We start from the raw sequence: 26,505 nt of genomic DNA on the forward strand, positions 1-26,505 counted from the left end.
TCCTACTCCCTGGAGGATCTCTGAGGGATGGAGCTATATGAGTTACTGATTTTGGTAAAGTCACTTTATGTATTGGGAGGCTTGTTGTGGCTTTCTCAGCCTGGTGGCACCCCCCTTTGGCAGCCCCTTGTCACTGGGAACACTCTTGGGTTGACATCCGCCTTATGCTGTATGTAGGGAGTCAGTGCTCAGGGAAGCAGATCACCAGCTATTTATCTGAGGTCTGTTTTTGGAACTAGAGCGATTCTAGAGTAGACAGGGGAGAACAGCACAGGGGAGACAGCCTGAGGTCCTATACTGTTTTACTAAGCATCAGGACGTAAAGGGCAATTAGTGTGACCACTATCCTAGCCTGAGGAGGCAGAGTCCCTTGGCTGTCTACACTGACCTGGACTCCACCCAGCACCGGGCATGGGGGAGGAGCTAAGTGGAAGTGGAAAGAACTCTCCCTAGCTTGGGCTCATCACCCTGGCTGAGTTGGGGATGGGTGCCAGCCCTGGTTGATACTTCAGCCTTCTCACGGATGTTCTTGAATAGACATCTTCCCTTTGCTATTTGTCCTTATCACTTCTAGCCACTCAATGGCTCAGAAAATAAACAAGAGTTTTTTATTTCCTGGGGAGGGGTTGACATCTCTGCAAGCTGGAAGCCAATCCCTTCTAGGCAGTTTTCTTGAGGTCTGACTGCTGGTTAACAAGCTGCATGTATACAATACAGGTATTTAAGACGTATCAGGGTGTACAGCGCCATCTGTCAGGTATCCTTGGGCCACTGTGTGCCACTGTGCCCCACCTGCTGCTACTCCTGGCTGCACTTTGAACGGGCCACCCCCATCTGCCATGTTCAGGCCTCCGCTGCTCCTCCCCATTGTGTTCCAGTAGTCTTCCCTTGCTCCCTGCAGTCCCCTACAGTCTGGCACCTTCCTGGCTCTCCAGTGAACTCTGGCAGCCATGGGTCTCTGGCTCTGAAGTACGTGGTCGAGTATCTTCTTTTCCTGCCCTGGAAGCAGAGCTGCTCTCACACAGCGGCTTCCATGGGCTACTGCACTTCCATGGTGGTTCAAAAGCTATCTCGCTGGTGTGAGTGATGACCTCCCAAGACCCACGTGAAAAGATCTGGAGGGGCAGAGTCTGAGCCAGAGAGAAGGAACTTCAAAGGACAAATGCTCCAGGTGTCCAGACTGGATTACTTGGCTCTGCCTTGGGACTGTCTGAGAAGCTCCTGGAATCAGGCACCTCCAGCCTTCTGTGAACAGGCTTCCTCAATGTGGAAACGTCATGTCCACTTCTCTCCCCTAAGCCACTGTCCACCTGCTTTCTGAGCAGAAGGCACACATGGTCTGCAGGATGCTGTGTGTGATGGTGACATCCGCAGGCCTGAGAGTTTCAAATACGCAGATGCACCTAGCACCTCTGAAGGCTGGTAGGGAGTGTGGGGAGGAGGTAGTCAAGCCTGTGGGGACAGGCAAAGGCATTAAGAGTTCCTGAATAAAAAGTAGTAAAAACTAGCCCTTTACTATGCTGCATGCCCGAGTTGGGCTCCCAGCTGTCACGTGAATGGCTCACAGTCAACACAGGTGACCCTGCTCACAACCAGACTTGCTCTATGTCCATCTCAGAAAGAATGAAGACTGCTCTTCAGAATAAAACACCCTGAAGAATGACCACAGGGGGTTTGTGGCCAGGAGATGTAGCATAGGCTAGGGGAGGGGCATGTGCCTCTGGGGCACTCATATTTGTCAAAGCTGTCTCCCTCGGTTGTCCAGACATTGCGGGGGTGATAAAATGACCCCTATTCTTAGGCCACATGGCATTTTAGGAAAAAAAAAAAAACCTTAAAAACAAATGTAAATACAAGTGAAGCCCACAGAGAAGGGGTGTGGCAGTATTCAAATTCACCTGTGTGAAGTCATCTAGGAACCCACTGTTGGTCATTTACTTCATCCTGGTTGGTGTAGTCCATCCGTGATGTCACCAGACTTCCCACAGCCCCCTGCACTTTGTCTGTAGTTAGTAAAGTGCTTCTAGTCCCCCACTTCAGCACTGTATTCAAAGTGCCTCGCTCTGTTTGATCAGTGTCTACTTTTCAGCGCGTAGGTGTCCTTTCCCAGACAGAAGCCAGTTATGGCCACCGACAATGTGTGTTCATTCACATTTGGCTTCACTCACTCAGAGTGACTGAAATGGCCACAGAGGGGCTCACTCTTCTGACTCATCAGAGTGGGATGACCATGTCATGCTGGGATGGCTGCAGAGGGAGGCTGCTCCTCTTTCTCACTGAAGACTGGCCAGTTACTCTTGTTTGAGGGTGAGAGAACAGGTGCAACTTGCTGATGCCAGCACCACACTGCTTACAGGCCAAACTCAGCAGTGCCCAGGACTCTTGGCCTTGAAGATCTGCTTTCCTTGGGCTGGTTCCTTGGCCTGGTGGGTACTACATCTCTTGTTTGGAGCAGTATGACCCAAGGATTGTACCTCTCCTTTGCATTGGACCCTGAGATGGGGCACTGGCCTGTAGCAGTGCCCGAGGATGAACAGCCCACAGCAAGGAGGCCAACCTACTAGTCTTGTGTTTTGCCCTTTCTCTAGCTACCGAGGACACTCCCGGGGGCAGCAGTGTTGGAAACCTGCCATGCCCAGGCATTAATGAGCCAGGGGCCTCCTCTGATTTGTAGATCACATTCAAGATGGAGCCAGGCACCGTTTCCTAAGATCTTCCCATGCACTCAGCATTAAACAGCTTCAGTTCAGTAATAAAGTCAGTCTCCTCCCACAAGCATTCCTTATGTAGTGTGGCTTTCACTGTGGAAATGTGCTCTGTGTGGAACACTTACCCTTGGGGCCACTTTGGCCTCCAAAATATCAGATTTCCCACTCTGCATCGTAGTTTCAGTGTTCCTAGATATGTATGCAGATGGCTGCCTCCTGTGTTCTGTCTGGGTTCTCCGAGCAGGAAAGCCCCGCTATGGAGTCAGGGAATATAGGACCCCAGTACCCATAAGTTCCAGATTCCCACATGCTAGGAAGGCATTCTAGCTACAAGTGCTGTTAAGGCGAGGTAGCCAAGCAGGCTGCAGAGCACTGGGAAGTGTAGCAGTGCTTGACTTCTGTGGCCATGTGCCTGTGTGGGTGGGCTCATTCTCCTCCGCCATTAGCTGTTCTTCACCCACCCACTTCACCCATATTTAGAGCCTCTCAAGGGACAAGGCCTGTCCTGGGCAGCCTGCAGTGGGAGATCATGATCCTGGATGACAAGAAGATGTACCAAATATTAGAGAGCCTTGCTGAGGGTGGCCAGGCCTCGGCATTACTGCAGCCCCTGTGTCAGGGTCCACTTGAGTGTTCCCTCAACACAGCAGCTACCGTTAGCAGATGACCCTAACTGCAACAGGACAGCACACAACAGAAACATTGCAGAGAACACCTTAGCGGCCACATTAATTTGAACTGAAATATTTCCTTACTACTGCCCATTTGTATGAGTTCTGAGGGACAGAATTCCCAGGCAACCTTGCTGGGTTGCAGCTGCTGCACTCAGCTGTTGGTCTCTACGCAGTGTGGCCAGTACCTGGAGGAGAATGCGGCCAATTCCACTCAGCAGCTGTGGCTCCTGCTCCGGGTAGTACTTGATTACTGTGAGGTAAGCGTTTACAGCCAGCACATAGTCCTGTGGTAAGAGAACAAAAGCATGCAGTGAGCTGGAGAAGCTATGCAGCTGTTCGCAGTGCATTATGGACCAAGGATACACACAGAGTGGTGGAGGCAACAGACCAGTGTAGGACCTCCCACCAACCGTGGTGGGACTGAAGACTCCAACTTCTGTGACATATATCCTTTTGTTAGCACAGGCCTCTGGACATAGATTCAGGCCTGAAGGCTGCTTTTTGCTTCTGCTTCCTAAGCAGAAACCAGAGGTCCCCACATTTGGTGCCTGCCTCCCTCTTTTCTGGCAGAGTTGTTGTAAGGACTTGTAGTTCTGTACCATCTCATCATCCAAACACATAAGCCACACTTTGAAAGCATCTCAAACATTTTTCTGTGCCCCATATCGAGGTGAAATACCTGTATTGAAATAACCCACCAATCAACTTTGCTATGACAGTGAAGGCATAGGATGTCACCGCATCCTATAATGTCACACGGTTACTCTGCTCTACAGAGACAAGTGTACAGAGGTGCTGAAGGTGCTGTGGGCTTGGTGTCCACATCCTGCAGAGCTGTCTTCAGTGACCAGCTCTGTGCACCTTCCTAGTGGTAGCCTTGCACCACCCCTGCCTGCAGCCCCTCCTCGAGGCATTCTGTCTACTCCCCACCTAGTGTCCATTTCCCATTTGTGGTCCATAGTATAAAAAGGCATGGGAGTTGGTATCAGTGAGATGTGTACTGCCTGTCACAGGGTTCAGAGGTGAGCTCCTCCTACACCCTCTGTAGTGAGTAGCTGAGCAAGCTTTGTGGCAAGAGCCAGGCCAAGACTTGTTACTTCTCAGTTACAGCACATGGTGACCAGTCCAGGGCCAGCACTGCTGATTTCCTCCTAACCATAAAATTCTGGAAGGTATTTCATTTCTCTCTGCTAAACTTTCAGTTTCCTCCAAACTGGGACTACAGCTACTGAGCTTGCTAATTGGGAGGTTATAAAGACAGACGACAAGTAAAATTCCAGTTTGGCAGGGGAAAAAAAATGAAGACTCTCCAGTCTGGTACCTTCAAGTGCAGCTCGTTAAAACTAATTTTATTCAAGGCCTGATGCTCACAAGGAGCCAGACCACACATGCCTTGATTTCCTCTCCCACCACGTTTTGCTGCCTGTCACTGCTGCCCAAGGCCAGCCTGCCTTATTTCTCATTGTGCCAGCAGGTGCACGTGTGAGTGTGTGCAGGTGCACGTGTGTATGTTGTGCATGTACTGTGAGGCGTCAGAAGAGAAGGCTTTTGACAGCTCCTCTGCCTTTGGGAAGCCAGGGGCATGGCTGAGAGGACGCAGCATCCCTGTGCAGCTTGTGGACCTGCTCTCAGACCACTGTCCTGGGGTCAAGGTCGCTGCACAGAGGAGCAGCAGCCAGTCTTACTTCCCTCCAAAAGGTCATGGCCCCTAAGATCCATCCTGGTATCCCCTCTAACCTGGTATGTACCCTTACATTTGACTTCAGTGAGCAAAGGGCAGACTGCCAGCCCCAGTGCTGTACCTGAGTACAGGCCATCTTGACCTGGGCTCCGTTCTGCTCACGATGCTTCTGACAGACAGCTGTGGACAGAGCCAGGGTAGGAGCATGGGGGCCGGTATGCCTCAGTAGAAGCCTGCTAGGATCCTAGGCTTTTTGATTGGCACTCTTGCCTTTCAAACTTGCCCAGGGTCAGGGGTACTTGCTACTGAGGATAGCCCAACAGAAAAGAAACAGGCCATAAATATACCCATTACATATAATTTTTTTTTGAGACTGAGTCTTACTGTATGGTTCTGTATTAACTATAATTATACAGACTCAGTTGGTCTTGAACTCCAAGAGATCCATCTGCTTCGGTCTCCCATATTGGGATTAAAGGTGGGTACCACCATGCCCAGCTTTGATAGGATTTTACAGCTCTCCTAGGAGGCAGGTTAGATCCATAGGGTTCAGACTGATCAGAGAAAGCAGCAGCAGAGAAGGGATTGTCACGTAGGTGCCAGCAGCAACAGTGCTAGCATTTATCAACAAGCCTGAGAGGTCGGGGCGAGCTTGTTAGAAGGCGTATTTAGGGCTGCTGAGGACTTCTAGTTGGTTACTATTCAGTGAAATCATTCATTCTGGGAACCTGGACGGCAGCTGACAACAGCTTCTTGGGGAGTACCCACTCTACTCTTCTGACTACACCCACCTGCCCTTGAATAGAAATACAGACACTCATATGTGGGTAAGATTCATCCTTGCCTGACTTGTACCTAAAAACTTCATTGGCTGAGTGACTGCTAAATCACATTAATGGCTGCTTTGTTGCCAACAAAGGCTTTATGAGGTGTGACCTAAGCAAACAGGAGGCACCCTGTGTGTGGCAGAACAGAAGCCACAGCAGTCAGAATGTTGTGTGGGAGGTAAGGGGATGTGAAGCTGAAGAGTGTCCTGGTTCACTCTAGTGGCACAGGTATCTTAAGGCTCCTGTGAGACCCAAGGATATCACATGCAAGAACAGAGGGCTTTGTCTTGCAAGTGAGTATTCCTGGAAATATATTGTGGGACACTCAGAACTGGAACACATGAGCAGATTTCTTATCATTAAAAGACTGATTAATTAGGTCATTGTTAGCTAGCACAGGCCCCGCTATGCAGCCCAGCTACTGTGGTAATACTGGTTATGTCCACTAGATGGCAGCAGAACGCATGTGCTCGCATCCACTTCACTCAGAACATTTCTTTCACCCCTTTAACTCATGAAAAATCAAGATTAAACCAAACTTTTAATTTAAATTACATCCACTGTGGAAGTATTTTTGAGACATGATAATCTGTCCCGTACTGAGTCTTGGGTGACAGGATGCCACAGGCAGACGTTTGGTGCCTGCCTGTGCCTACACTACTGATGGTATCACTACTGCAGTAAAACAAAGAAACGCATTTTTATTACACTACTTTCTAACACAGCATCTCAGAAATGCAAGCTGAGTGCCCTGCAGCAGAGCAGTGACTTCCTCCCTGAGGAGCTTCAGCTTGTGGTTGGGTACCACCAGTGCTGTAAGCCTAAGCAGGCTTGGCAACCAAGACTCAGAGACGCCCAGGAGACACTGGATGCTCACTGTGTTTTCTAAGGTTGCCACTGGCCACAGCAGTGCTGAGAGGCAGGCCTGTACAGGGGGCAGTGGGACAGAAAGAAGCAGGCCCCTCTTGGCTGAGGGCGGCAGCACACGGGGAGGTGGGGCAGGCTCTGCAATGATGTCACCAGGGAGGCAGCGGAGAGAAGAGACCAGAACAAAGTGGCCCTGCAGGCAACAGACCATGTGCAAATGTCTCAGGCACAGAACTACAAAATCTGTAATGTGTTCAGAAGTGGGAAAGAGCTATGAGGACGATGGCTGGGAGAGATGCTAGGAAACCTGTTCTTCCTGTGTCAAGGTCACCTACCAGATGAGCCTGTCTACACCCAATGTCACACATCACACGTCTGCAGAGGTGCAGAGGATGCACACTGTCCTATGGCTGGGCTGTGGCCACACACTTTCCTGCCAAATGCAAGGAGATGGCCGCATGGAGGGCTGCCAGTCGGGCTAAAGCGAGGGGTACGTCTTTCCACTTGGTAAGCTGCCCGCTGGCGGACGCTCAGTCAGAGCAGGATGACCTTGGCTGTGGGAGGAGTGATGAGCTGTCTCACCACAGCTCGGAAGGTGTTAAAGGCACTGCTCTGGGCGTCTGCTGCTGACAGATTCTGTGGCGGCTTCAGTGCCTGCAGCTGGCAGCAAGGCCGCCAGCTCTGTGGCAGGCCCCCCGTGCCCAGGGCGGGAGGCAAGCCAGGCATGGGACGTATTCAAAATGAGAGAGAAGCCTGAAGACACGGCTGCCTGCGCTGGCAGGGCCTGGGTGGAGAATAGACTGGAAATACAGTGACTGACAGCCCGGCTGGGCTCCCTGATTCACACTGGCTCCTCAGGTGCAAAGCTCAGAGAGAGCTTCTCACAAGTGGGTCTGGTGGGAAAGCCTGCCGTCAGATGTCAAAACCATCAATCATTTAAAAAAAATGACCCTCACACTAAAACAGGCAGAACAAAGGACACTTTTCTGGATGGAGTTCAGAGGAAAACGGGGGGGGGGGGTGGTGGTGGTGGTGGAATGAGCAGTTTTAATTAGAACATTTAGACCTAGGCCCGTGCAATTAAATTCAGTAATATAAACTGTTTTCTGTGGAAATTTTAAAGTGACAAGTTAGGCCCCCAAGTGAGAGTTAACTCTACTGAGCAATCTAGGCCATGATGAACACTGCCGGGGCCCACGGCTCACTTCCTTGTCAGGCCTGTCGGAACACACAGCACCTCTTGCAGCCTCCAGCTGACACTGTCTGCTAGAACAAGGTGCACTACAGCTCAGCCGCCCACATACCTTCATCAGGAGCAGACAGTTTGCCATGGAGTACAGCACTCGGCCCAGACGAGACCTCCACAGCTGAACAGAGGCTGCAGGAGAGAGAGGTGTGAGTGTGCACAAGCAACTGTGCTCCTGCGAGCGAGCTGGCAACTGCCGCACCCCATGTGCTGGAACGAAGCCCCCGCCTCCCAGTCTATCCTCACCAGGTCTCACCCTATGCTTCACTGGACACAGGAGACAGTGTTCTCAGTGGGATGCCCAGAGTGGGCTCCCATAAGAGACCATCTGCACAGACGCAGCAGGAAATACAGCCCAGCTTAGACAGAGGCCAAGCAATAATCGGGAGCCCACAACCCTACTCCTGTGAGCATGTCTGATGCAGACACAGCACGTCTGCTGCCCAGGGTCGAGGCTGACCCATGCACACAGCCCGCCTGTGTCCAGCAGCTGCATGGAAGCTGGGTTTAGTGGCAGTTTTGTCTCTGCAGCCTGGAACGGACCACTTTCCTAGGCCTTTAGTTTCAGATAGGAACAACACTGGTCTGCCTTTCTCACAGGCTTTACTGAGGGTGGACACCGGTAGTGGCCACAAAAATGCTCCATGGATAGAAGGATAGAAGCACTCCCACTCGAAGACAGGATATGTCTGGTAGCCACAATTATGGATGCAGCAGACAAACAGTGCACCTCTCTGCTCAGGTCTGATACCAACCATCTCCTGGTTCAGAACCTTCTCTGACCATCTCTTCTTTGGTTCTCAAACTGGCTCTATGTGAACTCACTGTGCTTGGAATGATCCCTTCATAGACATTTGATGTGAGGGGAGGGCTGACTGATCGTTCTTGGGATCATCAGGAGTAAGAGCTGAGGTGCACTGCCTGCATCAACTCGGGCAAACAGATAAGTCTCAGAGTCTAGTTATCAGCAGGACATACTCACGTAAATGCACACACATGCATGCACACATGCACACACACACACACACACACCCATGCCACACATGCATACATTACATATCAATTACCTGGTACGCAGCACACATACACACCTGACCCTTCACACCCAGGGAATCATAAACTGAAAGGGACTGGCTGGCTCCTTGCTGGGGTATTCAGCATACTGTAGCCAGAATAACTGCTATGGTAGAAATGTACTGGGGACATAATCCTTAAAGCCACATGTTGATGGTTTATTTATGTATTAATTATCACTATTACTACTATTGTTGTTGTTTCTGGAGATAGGGTTTGTCTGTGTAGCCCTGCTTTGTAGACCAGGCTGGCCTTAAACTTACAGAAATCTGCCTACCTCAGTCTCTCAAGTGCTGGGATTAAAAATGTGTGGCACCATGCCTGGCCTCACTGGTTTTATAACGGAGCTAAGAAGACACTTCCTTGTCTCATCGTGTGCTGCCTACTTCCTGTTACAATGCAGAAGACCTCGCCACATGCCAGCACCATCTCATGGGCATCCCAGACTCCAGAACCGTAAGCCAGGTACGACTCTCTCCTTTATAAATTAACCAGAGCTGGGTACTTCATTACAGCAAACGGAATCCTCTTAGCGGCTGATCTGCCCCTACAGTCCACCATGTGTCCACAGGTGACTGACTGCCAGTCAAGGTAGCATGACAGATCGGGATGTTCAGCCACTGACAGTTCACACTGTGGCTCCCTTCCCCTCCTGTTATGCAGATCTGCCCAGCCAAATGGAAAGTCCCAGTGCACCAAGGAGCTGGGCTGGGCCATCCTCAGCCTGTTTGTATTTCTCATCATTGGGTAAAACCCCTCGTTCTTCCTCTCGTCTACCCAGAGTAGATGCTACCTGGGAAACGGGGGAAGGGATCATTCACTGTTGGGTAAGAGTGGGAACCAATTGTACTGCTGAGCCTTGCAAACCTGAGTGATCAGTGTTCAGCTATCAGAAGGGCAATGCTCACCTTGCCTGCTTTCCTGGGTGACACTGCTCAGACCACCGTCTTCAGCTAAGCCTTGCTCCAAGTTGGCCAGGATCTGCAGACATTTCAAACAAGGACAACAAAATTGTAAGTGGATTTGTGGCTGCGCTGTCATCATAAGTTTCAGACACAGCAAATTTCTCTGGGTGAAAACCAATCAGGCAGGGAATGTTCACAGAGACTCGTCTATTGCATTGTGATGTCGCCCAGTTACCAGGAGGTGACGAGGAGAGTGGAGCCCTATTCTCTGGTGGAATTTAGGCTTGTGAGACTCGCAGAGCCTTCTCAGACACGGAACACAGTGGGTGTCCAGCTTTTCTTTTCATGAAAAGCATCACATGTGCTGCACACAAGAGTGGTTAACTTCTGTGGGAACATCAGCCCCGCCCTCCTCCAGGGTGCCACCCAGCTTACAGTCTTTCCTTTAGCACTGGGTCCATTCTGTGAAGCTGTCACTTTGCATAGTTTTTATTGTTTGGTTAAAACCTTCCTTTGTTTCATCTGTATTTGGGTTTTCCCTGAAAGAAAAGCTGCTATGGTCCCTGTGGTGTGAGGAAAAGATTAATTATTATTGGTATTATTATTATTACTTTGAAGGGTAGAGTGAGAATATGTGTTAAGAATAGTCTATGTGTAGGAGAACCCTGCTTTCCTCCCCCACCTGCTTGGTGACGTCACCCCAGCAGTTACCCCAGGAGGCGGGTAGGCAGTGGAAGACACCACTGCGTGTCATCTCTCCACTCATGCATGCCACACTGGGCACCCTCCTTTGTAAAATCATTATTCTGTATGAGCAAGAGAACAATTAGCTGTGGACTGTGACTTGGGAAACACTTGGGGCTCAGGACTGTGACCTCTGAGAGATTCAGGGGACAGACACAGGGTTAAAGACTTGGAGGGAAGGATGTGACCTTGGAGGGAAGGATGCCAGATCCAACCAGGTCAAATGACATTTCCAGCTAATCTGTCTTCTGATGAGTAATCATGACGGCAGAAACTGACAAGGGAATAAAGTCTTAATCCCCTAGGCTGGAGTGGAGAGAGCCAGGAAGAAAGGGAAGGGATCCGGGACAGCAGAGGGCACCAGCATTCAGGACTGAGTCTGAGAGCTCAGTGAACTAGGACAAAGGCTGACATTTACATCTAGGGAAACACACACACACACACACACACACACACACACACACACACACACACACACACACACACACAACTGTGTACCAGGCTACCACACCATGTATCTCAGAACATACTCAATCTCTGTACTAGGCCTTCAGGGCTGGGGGAAGGCTGCATCCGTGGAGCCCTGGAGAGCTCAGCCAGCACCCACTGGGAGGGTGGAACCTGCCTGCTGTTCTGGCTGTGAGAAGTGGGGTACTTCAGAGGATCAGCAGCAGAGAATCAGGGAACATGGAGGGGCTTCCCACTGCCGTGTATGAGGCAGTGCAAATGGAAGCTACTGGCAGTGGAGGTGGGAAAGGCAGAGCCACCGAGGATCTACTGCCTGTTCTGGGCTCTCCTGGCCTTGTGACAGTCTGGGGAGCCCCCCCCCCCATATGGTTATGGCTTAGATGTGAAATGGTCCCCCCCCCCCTTTATGCCCATGTCCTAAACTGGTGGCACTACTGGGAGGTTCTAGAAATCTCACAAAGTGAGTCTTAGCTGGTGGAAGCAGGTACCAGGAAAAGGTCCTTGGGACCATCTGGTTCCCCAGCATTTATGTTAAGTGCCTGCTTGTGCCATACAATCTTCCTATGATGCTCTGCCAAAGCACGTGAGGTCCAGCGACTAGTCTGAAACCACAAATCAAAACGACCTCTGTACCTTAAAGTGGTTTGTGTTGGGCATGGGTCGCAGCACTTTTTAAGAACAGTAGCAACTAACACAGTGGTGTCCACACAGCACGAAGGGCTCGAGCAGATTACCGCCTTTCTCAACCCTTGTAAGTTGGGTATGGAGTATGTGCAGAGCTCCAGGGTCTGCAGTGTCCCAGGCCACTAAGGGCTTGAGCACCAGTGGGAAGGACACCCACCCAAGGTTCTGAACACAGACATGAGAAAGGCATGTCCAGTGCAGGTTTCTGACCCTTAGTGGCTGTATCTGCATCATTAAGAAAATGTAGATATTGCAGGGAAAGGCTGAACTTGTGAATACGGTGTGCCTGCACCTCCACCCATGGGTCCATCTTGCTCTGGAAACAAGAACCAGAGATCAAGTATCAGCTAGACCCCGCTCAGCAGGCACAATGTGTCACGGTGTTCTGGAACATGCGCTGAAGGCAGAGGCTCCACTAAGCACAGATGGCAGAATGATATTGCTTTGAATCAGGTCTATAGGAGGATGACTGGCACTTCTGTGTTTTGGATAAACCTGAAGGCAAAAGGATCTCTTTCACCTCTACCAGATTTAGATAAAGAGTGTATTGTAGCCAACACCCCCTTAGTGGGGATGAGACAGGAGGGTCTGCAGTTGTGTGGCTCTCACTTGCTCCTTCACCTCCCACTTTCCCTGCTCCCCTGCCCCCAGAATCAGGTGATGACACCGAGGCTTTGGTTCAGCTAAGGCAAGCACTGTCACAGAAGCAGGCAATCTGCTAACCAGGTCATGGCTCTCGAGTGGGAGACTGAAGCTATGACCACAGGTTAGTAGAGAGCTTATTCTGTAATAAGAAAGGGGGGATAGCACCCCGCCCCCCCCCCCCCCCAGTTGGTCTCACGATATGTCTTAGGCTGGTTTTGAACTCATGGATTCAAGTGTTCCTTTCCTCTTCCTTTGGTCACCCAAGTAGTTAGGACTTTGTTGCATATCACATATGGCCCAAATCTGTTCTGAGACAACACCTTATAAAGAGCAAAATGCAGGGTGAAATGACAACACGGGACAGTGACCTCACAGCACTAGGCACTGCCCAGTGCAGAGTGACTACACGAGACTGAGTGACCACACAGGGCCACACAAAGCACACTGCCGAGTGAACACCAAGGAGAGCGTGTGTTCCCATGATAACTGGGGTATCTGTGCACAAAGGGCTGCACACCTCACCCTCACCTCAGGGAGCTGTCCTGTAAACACAGGGAATCACGGATATGACACTGTCGGTCCACAACACAGATGGCTCCTCCTTCCCCAGCCCTTCCTGTCCTTGGTGGGCTGAGGCACAGCCGCAGTGGTAACTCCAGGCTCTGTGAGATGCTGCTTCAGGTCCAGCATGACTTGAGCTTATCCTCTCTAATGTCTACTTCTCACCTGGACGCCCCGACACACTGTTCTCGTCTGTATTACAGACTGTGGGGCTCCATGGAGAATGTACTTAGAGTGTTTTGTAAACTTTAAAAGTGCCGAGGGAAAATTAATTACACGGAGCAGCAACAAGAAATTAAAAAAAATTAAAACTGCTCCACTGCCTCAGATTTTTCCTGTGGTCTTTTTCTCTGCCTCCATCCCTGTAACAAATATAAAAGGTTTGGAAATGCGTGATCTGGGAGCAATGCGGCTAATGCTTGCTGCCTGCTAAATAGTGAGTGGGTCTCGGAAACCTCCGGGAGCTCTCTCAGCAGGCTGCGCAGGATGCTGTGCGGGAAGGTGAGAGCTGCAACCTACACTGAGGCCGCAGGGAGCGGCTCCTCCTAGAGTCATGAGCTCACAGCAGGGTTTGAGGCACAAACTGGAGAAGGAATGGATGGCAGGTTTCCTTTGAAGCAGGCCAATGAAATACTCATCCTTACGAATGACAGACCCTGGCCAACTAGGCAGGGTGTAACACTTAAAAACACTTTCTCAAACACGTGGAGGTGACACTGGGACCTCCAAGACAGGTCATGCTCTGGGCTTCTTCCTCTCTTTTGGTAGGGAGTCGGGTGCCACATGAGGACTTGCGAGCAGGGAATGGGGGCTTCTTTTGAACAAACGGCAGTACTCAGCAGATGTGAGGGAGCTGCCTGGTAGCCCATCCTAGGTGCAGTGGAGCTGGTGGAAAACCTGAGGGTGCAGTGACGTCTCAGGGCTGTTACTGTCTTACAGACCAGGAGGGAACGGAGTGACACATTCCCAGCTCTGAGAGAAAAGAGCCACCACCAACAGATCCTGTTGACAAACTTCAGACAAAGGACAAAGATTCCCCTTTGACAGGGATCGTCTCGGTGCCCAGCCATACACGGGACACTGACCCCAGGTGATACCAAGAGGGCCACCGACCACTGACCACCTGGGCTGACACTATGGAATCACAGTGCTTGCCTTGGCTTCTCTATGCTGCTAACAGGGGCCACTTGAAAGACAGACTTGAGGACATGAACGCTGCTCCTCCTGGGATGGTCGCAGTGTTAATAAGGCTCCATTTCTGACTTTATCACTAGTTTCTTTGAGTGGCTTTCCAGGAGGGGTGTCTGAGCCCAGTCCCTTGGCAGTGCCTGCCTTAAATCCATTATCATGACGACTGAAAAACAAGAGTGTAAGTCCTTTAAAACCCTGACAACAGAACCATGGCGCTGAACGTCACAGGTGGAAATGCCTAGAATGACAAGCTTGTTCTGCAGGAGATACCCTTCCGGGGGCTCTGCTTTCGCTTCTGTCCTCCATCTTTCTCCTCGTTTGCCTTACTTTTGCTTCTCTCCACATCCAATCTCTTCTTTTCTAAAAGCTCTGTAAGGCTCTCAGTTAGCATGATCATCTCACAGAGAAATGACTGCTTTGACCTGAGGGGAAAATGCAGACGCGGCCTTAGATCAAGACCCAGGAGAACTTTCAGGATCAAAGGTCTCTGGAGAGGCCACAGCATGGGCAGTAGGATCTCAAAGTTGGCTCTAGGCACCCAAGACCAAGTTCTCTGTATCAAGGAGATTTATTTGCTCCTGACGGAAAGAGAGCAGGGATAAGGGAGATAGAGGACAAGGGAGAAGGGGAAGAAACAGGGAGACAGGATAAAAGAGGCAAGGGAGAGGGGGGAGGGGTGTTTGTCCTGGAGGACGAAGGACTGCCTCTGGATAGAGAACATAGTTGTGGCTCACAGGCAAATGGTAGTTTATAAAGGGAAAAGGGAAAAATCTATGTTAGGACGAGGTGTTTAATTTTAATTGGGCATGTTAATTAAGGTGGCCAAAAGGGGGTTTGATTGCTGGACTTCAGTACTTTGATAGCTAGACCTTGGTAGTCAGCCTTAGGAGGAGGAAGTGGCCAAAAGAGGGAACAGACCTTGGTGGCCGGGTTTTAGGAATGTAGCCTAAGGTTTTTAGCAAGGCAGAGGGAATGGAGGAAGGGCAAAGCCTGCCAGAGACAAGCGCCTCATGCCCTAGATGCCCCGAGTCCCTTCAGGCTCCTGCAACCCACTGGCGTCTCCCTATGGCCCTCCCCACCTATTGAGAGACCTGAAATCTCTGTCTGTCCTACCCTGAACAAGCTGGTTTCCTCCCAACAATTTCTGTCTCCTGTGTTTTCATGGTAACACACAATCCAGCAATTCTACAGCCAAAGGGAAGGAGATCTGTCTGCCCCACAGGGGCCATGTTGCTGCAGCGCTGCCTACTCAAAGATGGGTAGACAGGGGATACTGTGGCAGCTGCACACAGCTGAGTGGTGTGGGGGAGGAGAGAATGGAGTCCCGTCACCCGTGGCAACGTCAGTGGAATTGGAGGGCAGAATGGCCTGTCTGCTCCCCAGGTGGAAGTCAGAAGCCGATCTGAATGTAGAGGTGTTAGAGGAGGGGAAGGGTTGGTAAAGGAGGCTGCATTCGCATGCACCAAAATACAGTGCCCAGACCCAGCAACAGGTGCAATTAACCCACTAATCAAAACGAAAGAAACTGCTTTAAGCCATAGACTAATTTGCTCGGCAGCAGATGATCACAAACGTGCAGAGGAGTCAAGGTTACCTTGTACCGCTTTCAATTTAGAGCTTCCCATGAGGAGCAGTGAGCTGAAACACTTTAGAATTTCAGTTCATTCAATCTGCACAGCCTGAAATGTATCCCTCATTGGGTGTCTTACGAGCTTGCCAATGTAATCATGTTCAGTCGTGGAGAGAGGTACTTGGAACTGAGTGGGCAGGCCTTGGGAGCAAACAATGAAGGGGAAGCATGGGGCTGGAAGAGAGAGCTCCTAACTTGGCAGTTTCTTTGCAAAGAGGCTCCCTAAAGCAGAGGGGTTGGTTCTTCCCTGGGCACAGACTGGATTGGATCAGAATAACAGACTCCACTCCTAAAATGCAGACAATTCTCACTACACACCCACAGCACAGGAAGGCTATGTGTCCAATATGTCTGAAGTGACTTTGGCACCTCGCTTCACTGTGTACAGTCACTACGACTGGCTTGGCATGGTATTTCAAAAGGCCCGGATGCCTGCTGTGAGTTTTACAGTTACCAGAGAAGGTCCTAACTCACTGAAGTGTCCTAGCACACTTCTCTGGGATAGGGCCTTGGCCTGCAGGTGCTGTTATGGGCGAGCCATGATGAGGCTTCAGCACACACATGTGAGACTGACACAGACTCAAGGACCTTCTTTGGTTCTGTTCAACTGGTTTGATTCTGACCAACAAGTAGGCCTTCCTGTCTTTACTATCGATCGCCACCTGGGGGCCTTCTGGAGGGTAGGCTTCCCACAGGGAAGAGGGTTTCAGAGGGTGTTCTTGGGCACTTGAAGAATTATTAACACCCACACTGCTCCAGCACTGAGTGGTCACTAGCGTGGGTCACTAGCAGTGTGCTGAGCAGAGCAGGCCACATCTGGTCAGGATGTATAGCTGGGTGTTTGCACCAGTTGGCGTGACTCCAGATGTCCTTATATCAATGCCTCTAAGACCTCCGCACCTTCAAAAGGGATGTGTGTGTGCTTTTCTTTCCACTCAGTCTGAGGGGCAAAGAGGACTGAACGGAAGACATTTTTACTACCCAGAAAGCCTGGTTTTCTCTGGACTCTCATATGTTCCTCTTTAGCCCCTTGGTACCAAGATTCTGCACTGCTGCGGCAGTGCCCAATGGCTTTATTGTGCATGCTCTGGGATTTATAATGGTGCCAGTCAGAGGTTTCTGACTGTGAGCCCCACCAGTCACAGGGCAGGAATGTGAGACTGAAGGGCAGGGTGCAAGTCTGCAGCCCAGAGGGATGAAGCGGTCCTCATTCCCTCTTTCTACTTCTTTAAGTGGCTTACTGAATGCCCCATCTTCTCTGATTAAGTCACAATTAATTTGTTCTCTGCAGGAGCAGTAGGAAAGTGGAGCGAGTGAAGCATCTGGATCAGGGGAGTGCCAGCAGCAGGCAGAAGCCATCAGGGGGTTGACGGCTGGCCTGCCTGAGCCCACAATGAGAGGATGGTGTGGCTGTTGTCCTGTATTTCTAACTTTGTCTACTGTAAAGCAGCAAACCCAAGTGCGCCCATCTGTCAGAAACCCCTTTTAGCAAAGACACCAACCCTTCCTGGAACAGAGCTCTCACGCTGTCTTGTCAGCCATCAGCAGAGAAGCGGGCCACATTCACAGCCCACGCACCTCTTTTTCTGAGTGCATGAGACAGAGCCTCATGCTGCAGCAGAGGCTCTAAGGAAACCTTTCTACCTGGCACCCCAAAGCCAAATCTACCTGGGACTGCAGAGTAGGGGCGGTTCATCTGCATCGGCAGACGAAATTAACCTCAAGCTGACTGTAGCTGACTGTTTCTGGGTTACACCTATTTATGCAAATGGCTCTTAGGAATGTCTCTGCTGTGTGGGTTCTTTCCCAATCAGTTTACAAAATTCTGGTGAGACCCGGGGAACAGACAGCCTGCGGAGCCAGAAAGGGAGGCGTAGAAGGCAGAAAACAGGCATCTGCAGACAGTGACAGACAAGGACTTCAGTGTCATGGCAGCATGGCACACACGATTCCGTTTAAACCAGACACAAGGAGTCACCAAATGATTCAAAGGCAATAAACAAAGCCAACACTGAACTCCTTGATGAAAAGTAAGTGATGTCGTGGTATAACAGGATGCTGCAAAAGCATCCTGATCTGAGCCAGGCATGCGGAACACACACAGCCTGCCCACCCTGTGAGTCTTCCAGATAGGAAAGGTTCACCTGGGCAAACTGGCTTACAGATGCTCTGCCCCAAACCAGTCTCTAGCCTTTGAAAAAAAAAAAAAACCTTAAGTGTGAATACCATGGTGACACTGTTTCAGAACCTTGTGTGTGAGGAAGTGAGACAGTCTCCCTGGGGGACAGGTGTGAATTCTGAGAGGAAGAGGACTGAATACCATGACAGTTACCTTGCTGCAGACGGTCTTGACCCTGTGTAATCGGTCCAGGGACTCCTGTGGGTTCCCCAGATACTGCTGCAGTTCTGCATGCAGAATACGCATCGAAAAGGGGACCATGGAGCCTAGAGTAGAAACCAGAGTTAATGAGCTTGCTGTAGATGTGTGTGTTTTCTGACTGTGTAGAGGAAGGAGGCATACAGGGTGTCTTAGTTATGGTTTCTATGGCTGTGATGAAACACCATGACCAAAAAGTAACTAGGGAAAAAGCTTATTACGCCTTACAGCTTACAGCCCATCATCCAGGGAGGTCAGAACAGGAAGTCAAGCAGGAACTTGGAGGCAGGCACTGATGCAGAGGCCATGGACGAGTGCTACTTACTGGCTTGCTTCTTACATCATCCAGGACCACCTGCCCGGGGGTGGCACAGGCCCCAACGACCTGGGTCCTCCCAAATCAAGTATCAATCCAGAAAGTGCTTCACAGACTTGCTCACAGGCTGGCCCGGTAGGATCATTTCTAGGTTGTATATCTGAGAAACCGCTAGCCAGCACACAGGTGTTATAGCGGAAGCAAGAGCAGAAGAAACCTTTGCTGTTTGGTTAGCTGTAGAATACGAGCTAGTTCTCTCTGCTAACCCACACCTTACATGTCCAGCCAGCTACCAGAGGAGGCCAGATGTCACCACTATTGCCACAGCTCTGCAGCAACCACAGAGGTTCTCAGGGGTGAATTCGTAGCATATCTGACCGCCAATGAAAGCTGCAACAGAGTTCTTTACAGCAGCAGGCCAGCTGAGTGTGAGCAGACAGTGAATGTGGTGGTCTGAGTGAGAATGTCCCCCACAGGCTCCTACATTTGAATGTTAGTCACCAGGGAGTGACTTTAAAGGATTACAAGGATGAGGGCATGTGGCCTTGTTGGAGGAACGGTGGACTTTGATGTTTCAAAAGCTTAGTCAGGCCCATCTCCCCCTCCCCCGAATCAGGATGAGGTTCTCAGTCTCCCCACATGGCCATGGTCCTCTCCATGAGAATGAGTTAACCCTCTGGAACTGTAAGCCCAATTGAATGCTTTTATAAGAGTTGCCTTGGTCATGGTATTAAACATTGACTAAGACAGTGGGTCAGCTTGTGTCTCCCAGAAGGGAAGACTGCAAAGAAAGCAACTGGCTCTGGAGGTGCTCCTGGCGATGCCAGAGAGGGGACAGATAGCTCAGTGAGAGGACCTCTGTGTCCTGGGCTCAGAGTACAGGGTTTAAGAGGTGTTCCTGAGGATGCCAGAGAGGGGCCAGACATCTCAGCAAGGCCATCTCTCCATCCTGGGCTCCTGCTAGCTTGGCTGGAGGAGCTGGAGCAGGAAAGCTCACGGGTTTGCTTGCACAGAGGAGGGCTCTCCAGGTTAGAGTCTTCAGGATTGCCAATCAGGAGAAGGGCATGTGGCTGCATGTGAAAGAGGAAACTGATGGGAACTAACCAGGAGAACAGGAGGTTCCAGAACGGAGATGGGACAAGAACAGCTGGGGGACTACCATGCTATGCACATGGATTTAACTTACAAGTTATGCAGGAAGTTTTAAGAGCCAAGTAGAGGCCAGGCCCTGGTCATAGCATGAGACAGACATAGCCTTCTGTCTCTTCAAGTGTGGCACAGTTCCCTCAAAAAGGCCACACCCCCTAGCAGCACCACTACCTGAGCACCAGGCATTCAAATGCCCAGATCAAGCCACCACACTCCCCAAGTACGGATGAGCATGCCTGCCTGAGCTGCTGGGAGTTTTGTGTTCTTCATGTGCAGTTTGGCTAACCAGTACAACAAAGCATGGCCAGTCAAAATCTGTAAGAAGACACGTTTCCTAGTCTGCCTGTGTGTGTATGTGACTCCCATATATGGTCGGGACCTGTCTAAATCTAGGTTGCCATGAATACTGTAGAAGTATTCTCATTGTTTAGAAAATATTAAATGAGGCTGGGGTGGTGGTGGTGGAAAAAGAAAGAAGAAAACATTAAATAAAAATACCACTTCAAAATGTATTTTGGACAGTCGTCTGCAGTGCTGAAGATCTACACCACCATTGTGGAAAGGCAGGGAGGAATGTGCTAGAAATCTGCCAGGCCGTGATGTGTGCACTGAAAAATGAAAGCAGAGAGCCACCTCGGCGTGCCCTCCACAGGTCACTGCTGTTCTCAGAGGGAGGCAGCTCCTGGCAGCGTGGGGCAGAGGCACAGCTGGACTTGGGGCCATGTACTCAATGCTGTGTGTATGGTTGCCACCGGCAACAGAGAACGCGTGGGGAAAGCCCACTGTCGGCTCTTTCTTCCCTAAGGCACAGCCCAGAGGTTGGCCTCAGTCTTCCTCTTTCATTCTTGTAACTGGGACACTTGACTAGATTCAGTGGTCCATCACTTGACCCTGGACACCCTCTCCTGGTGTCCACGGGGGACCGCGGGGGAGCTGATGGGGACACTGATCATTCCATCTGTCTCCTTGAGATGCCCCACTGCTGAGACACTGCTGGGTGTGAGTGTTCAAGGACACACGCTACTCTCAACCCTATGAAGACATCTTCCGCCTAACTCATACACACACAAAAATACCCTAGATCAAATATTCAGTATTTAAGCGGTCAACTTGATCAAGGTTTTTAGATGGAGGTAGGGTGATAAAAAAACATGGACTAGGTCGCCCAGCCCAGGCAGCGCTCCAGCTGGCTTCTCAACTGTAGCAAGGGCTGGGGAAACAGAAGAGTACATCCTTCCTCCTCTAGCTGCAGGAAGCAGGAGGGGGACATCCTTCTGGGTGCTCAGGAGTTCAGGCAGAGTAACGTGAACTACAAATCTAAATCTAATGTCAGTGTAACACGCTAGCTGTGGGAGGTGAACTGATTTCGCAGTAAAGAATGAAGTTCCAGATGTTTGCAGTATTATGCTGCACATTTAACTCTGAGCAGCCATGTCAGGTTTTGCGTGGATATAAAAGGGATTCAGAATTTAGCTTGAGAAGGAGACCCGTGAGCTGCAGACACTGGAGGGAGCAGAGGAAGACTGAAGACTGGGTGAGAATTTCAAGGAGCAGATGGCTGCAGGGAGGACAGAAACTTAGCACTCAGTTAATTCAAGAGTCTGTACATCTGGCTCGATGATGTGAGGGTGGTCCGTCCTCAGGACTAAGTTCGGAAGTGAGTTTCCACAGCAACACTGCAGCTACTGCAACCCTAACCAAACACACAGACCACAGCCTGTCAGGGGCGCTATTGGCAGGGTGCACTGAGGATAATCAAAAACGTGGATTCTTTCCAGTGTGAGCTCTTTTACCTCGTCCTCCCAAGCACTGAAAGGGAAGGGACTGTGCAAACATAAGCAGTGCCATGAAACCCCGAACTCAAGCCATGGCGAGTCTTTCCTTCCCATGGAGGGTCCTGAACTGGCTGGAAGTGGTGGTGTACAGGCATCTGCTTGGAAGACAGAACACAGCAAATGCACACAGCAGGGTGAGCTCACTGGAGATCGTGACTGACTGTTAATCACGAGCCAGTGGCAGGTCATCAGTTACAACTGTGCCACATACACTACACCACACCGGCACGCAGTGTTAATTCAAGAATGCAGTGAGCAGGCTATTGATATTATCTAGGGATGTAGCTCCTGTCAACACCTGAACACAAACCCTGTGGTTGAAGAAACAGCCTGCTTTAGTGTATCACAAAACAAAAACCAAGTTAATTAAAAGAACTAAAACCCAGAAGGTCACCAGAAGGTACCAGGAAGGTTCTTAAAAGCCACAGAGAACGGGGTTGGAAAGGAGCTTAAGTCCCTATGAACAGTTGTTCTGTCCTGAACATTACAGAAAAATGGACAAAATTAAACTATTCCCTACTGTCCAGTATATAACTTGACCCCTTTGTTTCATCCTTCCAAGCTAGGTGTGGGGTGGCAGATGTCTCTTGGGGTGGGTAGGACACCCCTGGAAGTACAGAAGTAGCAATGGATGGCTGAGACATATCTGGGGTCACAGAGTTGTCTGATTCTGGGTTCACAACATTCTGAAGCAGAAGATTCCATGGGAACATGTGCCAAGCTAATTGTACTTCCTGTTTCCTTTTGTTGGAGAAAGAAAAAGTGGTAAGTGGACCTGAGGGAGGGAGAACAGCAGACCTCCACAGACTGTCAACAGCTGTCTGTAGCTGTTAGGGAATACTATTCATGTACCTAGAGCTATGTATGTCACTGTCTGGTTGACAGCCAGGGCAGCAGGGTGCTGTGGCTTAGTTAAGAACATATTCCAGAAAGTTCTCTGGTACATGTCTCCATGTGACTCGATTCCTAGTCTGATCCCAACAATGAGCCAGTTTGTCTGTGGTTATGATTTGGGTAGAGTGTACATGAGGTTACCAGGAGTTGCTACCAAATAAAACGGCTAGGTTGGGCCTCTGAAATCAGAGAGCTTCTTCAGGCTTAGGAATTCTCCTTTCTCGAATGGGAGAGGCTACTTTTAAATTACTAACAAAGGATTAAATGCCCATTACACGGAAAGAACAAGCCTGTGTGAGAGTGAGCCCGTGGGGAGGAAGCCTGCAGAACAGGAGACAGAGGAGAGAGTAAGACTAACGGGGGGGGGGGGGGCGGGGGCGGGGGGGGCTGCAGGCCCAGAGGCTGCTGACTTGAGTAAGGAAAGAAAACCACATATTGCTGCTGGGAGGGAAAGGAGGGCACAGGGCTGTTTTGACAGCAATCTGGCTTCTGACTAAACTGAGAACTCTGGCATAACAGGCTTTAGTAAAACCACTTTTAACTCAGACTTTGGAGAACACCATGGATGTTCACTCAGAGAAACGTGCAACGATGCCGACACCAGCCTTGGTAGGAACCCACACTGAAAAGAGGCTGAACTGTGCTTGAGGCAGGGCTATGCTGTGCTATGCCCTTATCGCCATCTTGGGGGAGTTTCAGAAGGATCGTCCTGTTGGGCTTGTTGACTGTTTACATCCCACCATGAAGGGTGAGGTCAGGAGACCCTTCCTGAATATCCAGACAATCAATCCCTACCATCTGTTAAATAAACTCCCGGCTGAGGAAAGGCTTTCTGTGCAGCCTGTTGGGCAGGGGAGCATCTGTGCCCTTGTAAGTAAACCTCACCTATGCTCTGAGAACCGCAGTAAACTCACTGGTTCCCCAGGGAGAACTGTGGTGTGTCCTTGGGACCTTAGGAGGAGGGACACATCGTTACATCTCCTCCTGGGAAGGAACTTAAGCAACCCAGGGAAAGTGGTTTTCCCAAACCAAGGAGACAAGCTCCTGACACAGACAGCAAGTATGTTCACTGAATGCTTGTTAACATGTAACACTTGGATCTGGAAGTACAGGAGCTCCTGGTTGGAATGGGCTTTAGAAGGGGGCAGGAGCTGAATTCATGGGTCCTCAGTGCAGGGGAAGGGACCTGCAGCCTTAGCAGGGCAAGGGCAGTGAGTGTGATGGGAGAGCAGGCTCAGAGGGCAGAGGGCAAAGAACAGAAGGTGGGACAATGTGAATACTTGGGGCTGTTTGCCTGTCCTCCTTGCTGCTCCCATGAGCAAGAGGACTCTGCACAGCGGACCAGGTAGGGCTGAGGGTCAGTAGACAACCATAACCGTGCTTGCAGAGCAATTGAACATTGGATAGAAACTGCTTAAACATCCTAGAAATTTATCAAACACAGCACTGTTCCTTTTATGAATGAAAAACAAACAAACAAACAAAAAACACCCTCAACCTCATTAGCTCCATACACAGTTCAAGTCTTGTTATGAATATCATGAACTGCTACAAATTATACCCAATCTTAAATGAAATATATTAAAGCTTGTTCATAAAAGTTATTTATTTGTCTGTATTACTATAACCTCCTTTTAAATGCATATTTTAATGGTTTGCTTTGCTTATATATTGTGAGCTAAAATGAAATGAATGAATCAAATCCTTACATTTATGCTTGTAATGCCACAGAATGATAAGCAGCATTAGCCAGCATCCAGCCTATCACTGTGAATGCATGCTAACACTTGAGCATGCATGATATATGCCCATTTCGTTATTCGAATTAGCTGCTTAATGATGCACAGCTCCTGTCTTCTCTTCATCCACATCCAGGTGCCATTAATTTCAGACAGAAGTAGAATACAGGCTGCACACTTGCATGTACATGCTCTGCAGGCTGCACATCTGCATGCTCTGCAGGCAGCTGCACATCTGCATGCTGTGTGTCCGCTAGGGAGATAAGGCCTCAGACTGTACAGTGACAACAGGTCCCTCTGCGCCTATCTTCCAAGGAAGCTTCTCCTAGGAAAGTCCTCAAAGAGGAACGTGGTGCAGAGGCCTCTGCGTTACTGACGGAGAGACCTGATGACACTGAGCAGCAGGACAGTGGTGGCCACAACCCTAGGGGAGCTGAGCTTTCCATCACTCCCACAGGAGACGGCTCATTTTTAGACTGTCCCCAACAGCTGCCAAGTGCTCAGAAGCCACTGATATGAAATAGTAATTTTACATCCACATTTCTCATGAATGTCACCAGGAGGAGCCCAGAGTGCACAGCCTTTGTGCAGCTGTGTGCTCATTGGTAGCCTGGTGCCCGTGAGGAATGAGCCTCTGTGGTTTGCATTCTGTGCTTTGTTTGGTCATTGAAACTAGATGCGAACCTTGAGGCTAAGGCAGAGAGTGGCAGAGATGGACCAAGGAAATGTTTCTTACTCTTTAAGAAAATAGCTATTCTTCATGAGAACAATCAGTTGTCTCCTGATATCTCAGCAATCAAGCAAAAGAGACTAGCTAGAACTCGTCTTCCCAGTCCCCTTACATAGTGAAGCCTTTAACCTGTCAGACCTCTCTGCATATGACAGGATCATTATTCTTCATTAACCACTTGACTGGATTTGGAATCATCTAGGAGATACACCTCTGGGCCTGTTTGTAAAGACATCTCAGAAATGCTTAACTGACACAGGAGGACCTACCTATGGGCTGGCGTCCAGGAATGAATTCAGAGACTGAGCGGAGCACCAGCAATCTGTTCCTCTCTTTGCATGCAACTGCGGATGAGCTGTGACCAGCTGCCTCAGCCTCCTCACCACCATACTTCCCATCCGTGATGGATGGTGTCCCTTCTGATACGGTGAATCAAAATAACCTGTCCTTCCTTAAGTTGACTTCTCAGGGATTTTAACACAGTAATGAGTGAAGTACGGTGTGCTGGTTTGAATGAGAATGGCCTCAAGTCTCATATGTTTGAATGTTTGGTCCCAAGTTGGTGGAACTGTTTGGGAAGGATTAAGAGGTGTGACCTTATTGGAGGAGATGTATCACTAGGGATGGGCTTTGACGTTTCAAAAGCCCTCTTTGCTTTGGGCTGTGGATCAAGATGTGAGCTCTCAGTGGCTGTTCCAGTTGCCTACTTTGGTGCTCTCACTATGCCATCATCAACTAACCCTCTGGAACCTTATGCCCAAACTCTTTATAAGTTGCTTTAGTTGCAGTGTTTTGTCACAGCGACAGAAAATTAACTGATACATATGGTGAAAAAAATAGCATTACTAGCGATTAAATGCAAGACGTCACATATGCTGAGCCACTGAAGTCTAACCTCCAGCGCTTACTGCCCAGGACCTCACATGGTCTACTATTGATGACGTCTCCAGTGCTCTCCGCCCTACATGGAGAGACCCTCAAGTGGTGCAGACTTATGGATGACATAGGGAAGACATGGGTGATGTAGTCACAGAGAAAGCAAGCTGACAGCTCTGATGGCGCTCAGGACACAGCAGGTAACTCTCTAGCTGCAGTGTAGGGGTGGGACATCAGTGTGTGGTGTTCCAGGATAGTCTCATATAGGGGAGAATCTGTCCTATCTCCTTCAGCTGCTGATAGGGTGACGGAGGGACATGGCTTCTAGATGCCACCTTGAAGAGCCAGGCTGTGGTTCTTCTCCTGGCTGCCCTGCTTGTGCAGAGGCTAACAGGATTCGAATGGCCCTGGCTGAATGAAGAGTTACCCATTAAGGACTGGAGAGTCCCTACCTCTGAGGCCAGTCTATCTGATATGAAGTCTGTCTGGCATGCTGATTCACCTCCTCTGACTCATAAGCCCACTTCTGAATAAGGACTTGGATTTATGCTCTATTTTAGGTATTTTCCTGATAAGCTGATTCCTCTCGTCAGAAAAGATACTACCAGTGCAGATGAAGCTCAACACCCACCCTGAACCACATGGTTAGGAGCCTGTCTTGGGTTAGGAAGGATGAGCTCCTCC

General features: G+C 49.9%; 1 protein-coding gene across 3 annotated transcripts in view; it reads right to left on the minus strand.

The window, feature by feature from the left end:
- Nucleotides 1-26,505, minus strand: part of Trappc12 (trafficking protein particle complex subunit 12) — a 65,466-nt gene that overhangs the window by 2,860 nt on the left and 36,101 nt on the right. For all 3 annotated transcript variants that reach the window (XM_006239964.4, XM_063261896.1, NM_001398781.1), the window contains exons 6-9: nt 18,238-18,350; nt 9,986-10,058; nt 8,062-8,135; nt 3,568-3,666 (exon numbers count right to left, since the gene is read on the minus strand). In XM_006239964.4, coding sequence (XP_006240026.1) covers nt 3,568-3,666; nt 8,062-8,135; nt 9,986-10,058; nt 18,238-18,350 — 359 coding nt within the window. The remainder of the gene's footprint in view (nt 1-3,567; nt 3,667-8,061; nt 8,136-9,985; nt 10,059-18,237; nt 18,351-26,505) is intronic.

The sequence above is a fragment of the Rattus norvegicus genome, chromosome 6 (assembly GCF_036323735.1).
Source record: "Rattus norvegicus strain BN/NHsdMcwi chromosome 6, GRCr8, whole genome shotgun sequence".
NCBI lineage: Eukaryota > Metazoa > Chordata > Mammalia > Rodentia > Muridae > Rattus > Rattus norvegicus.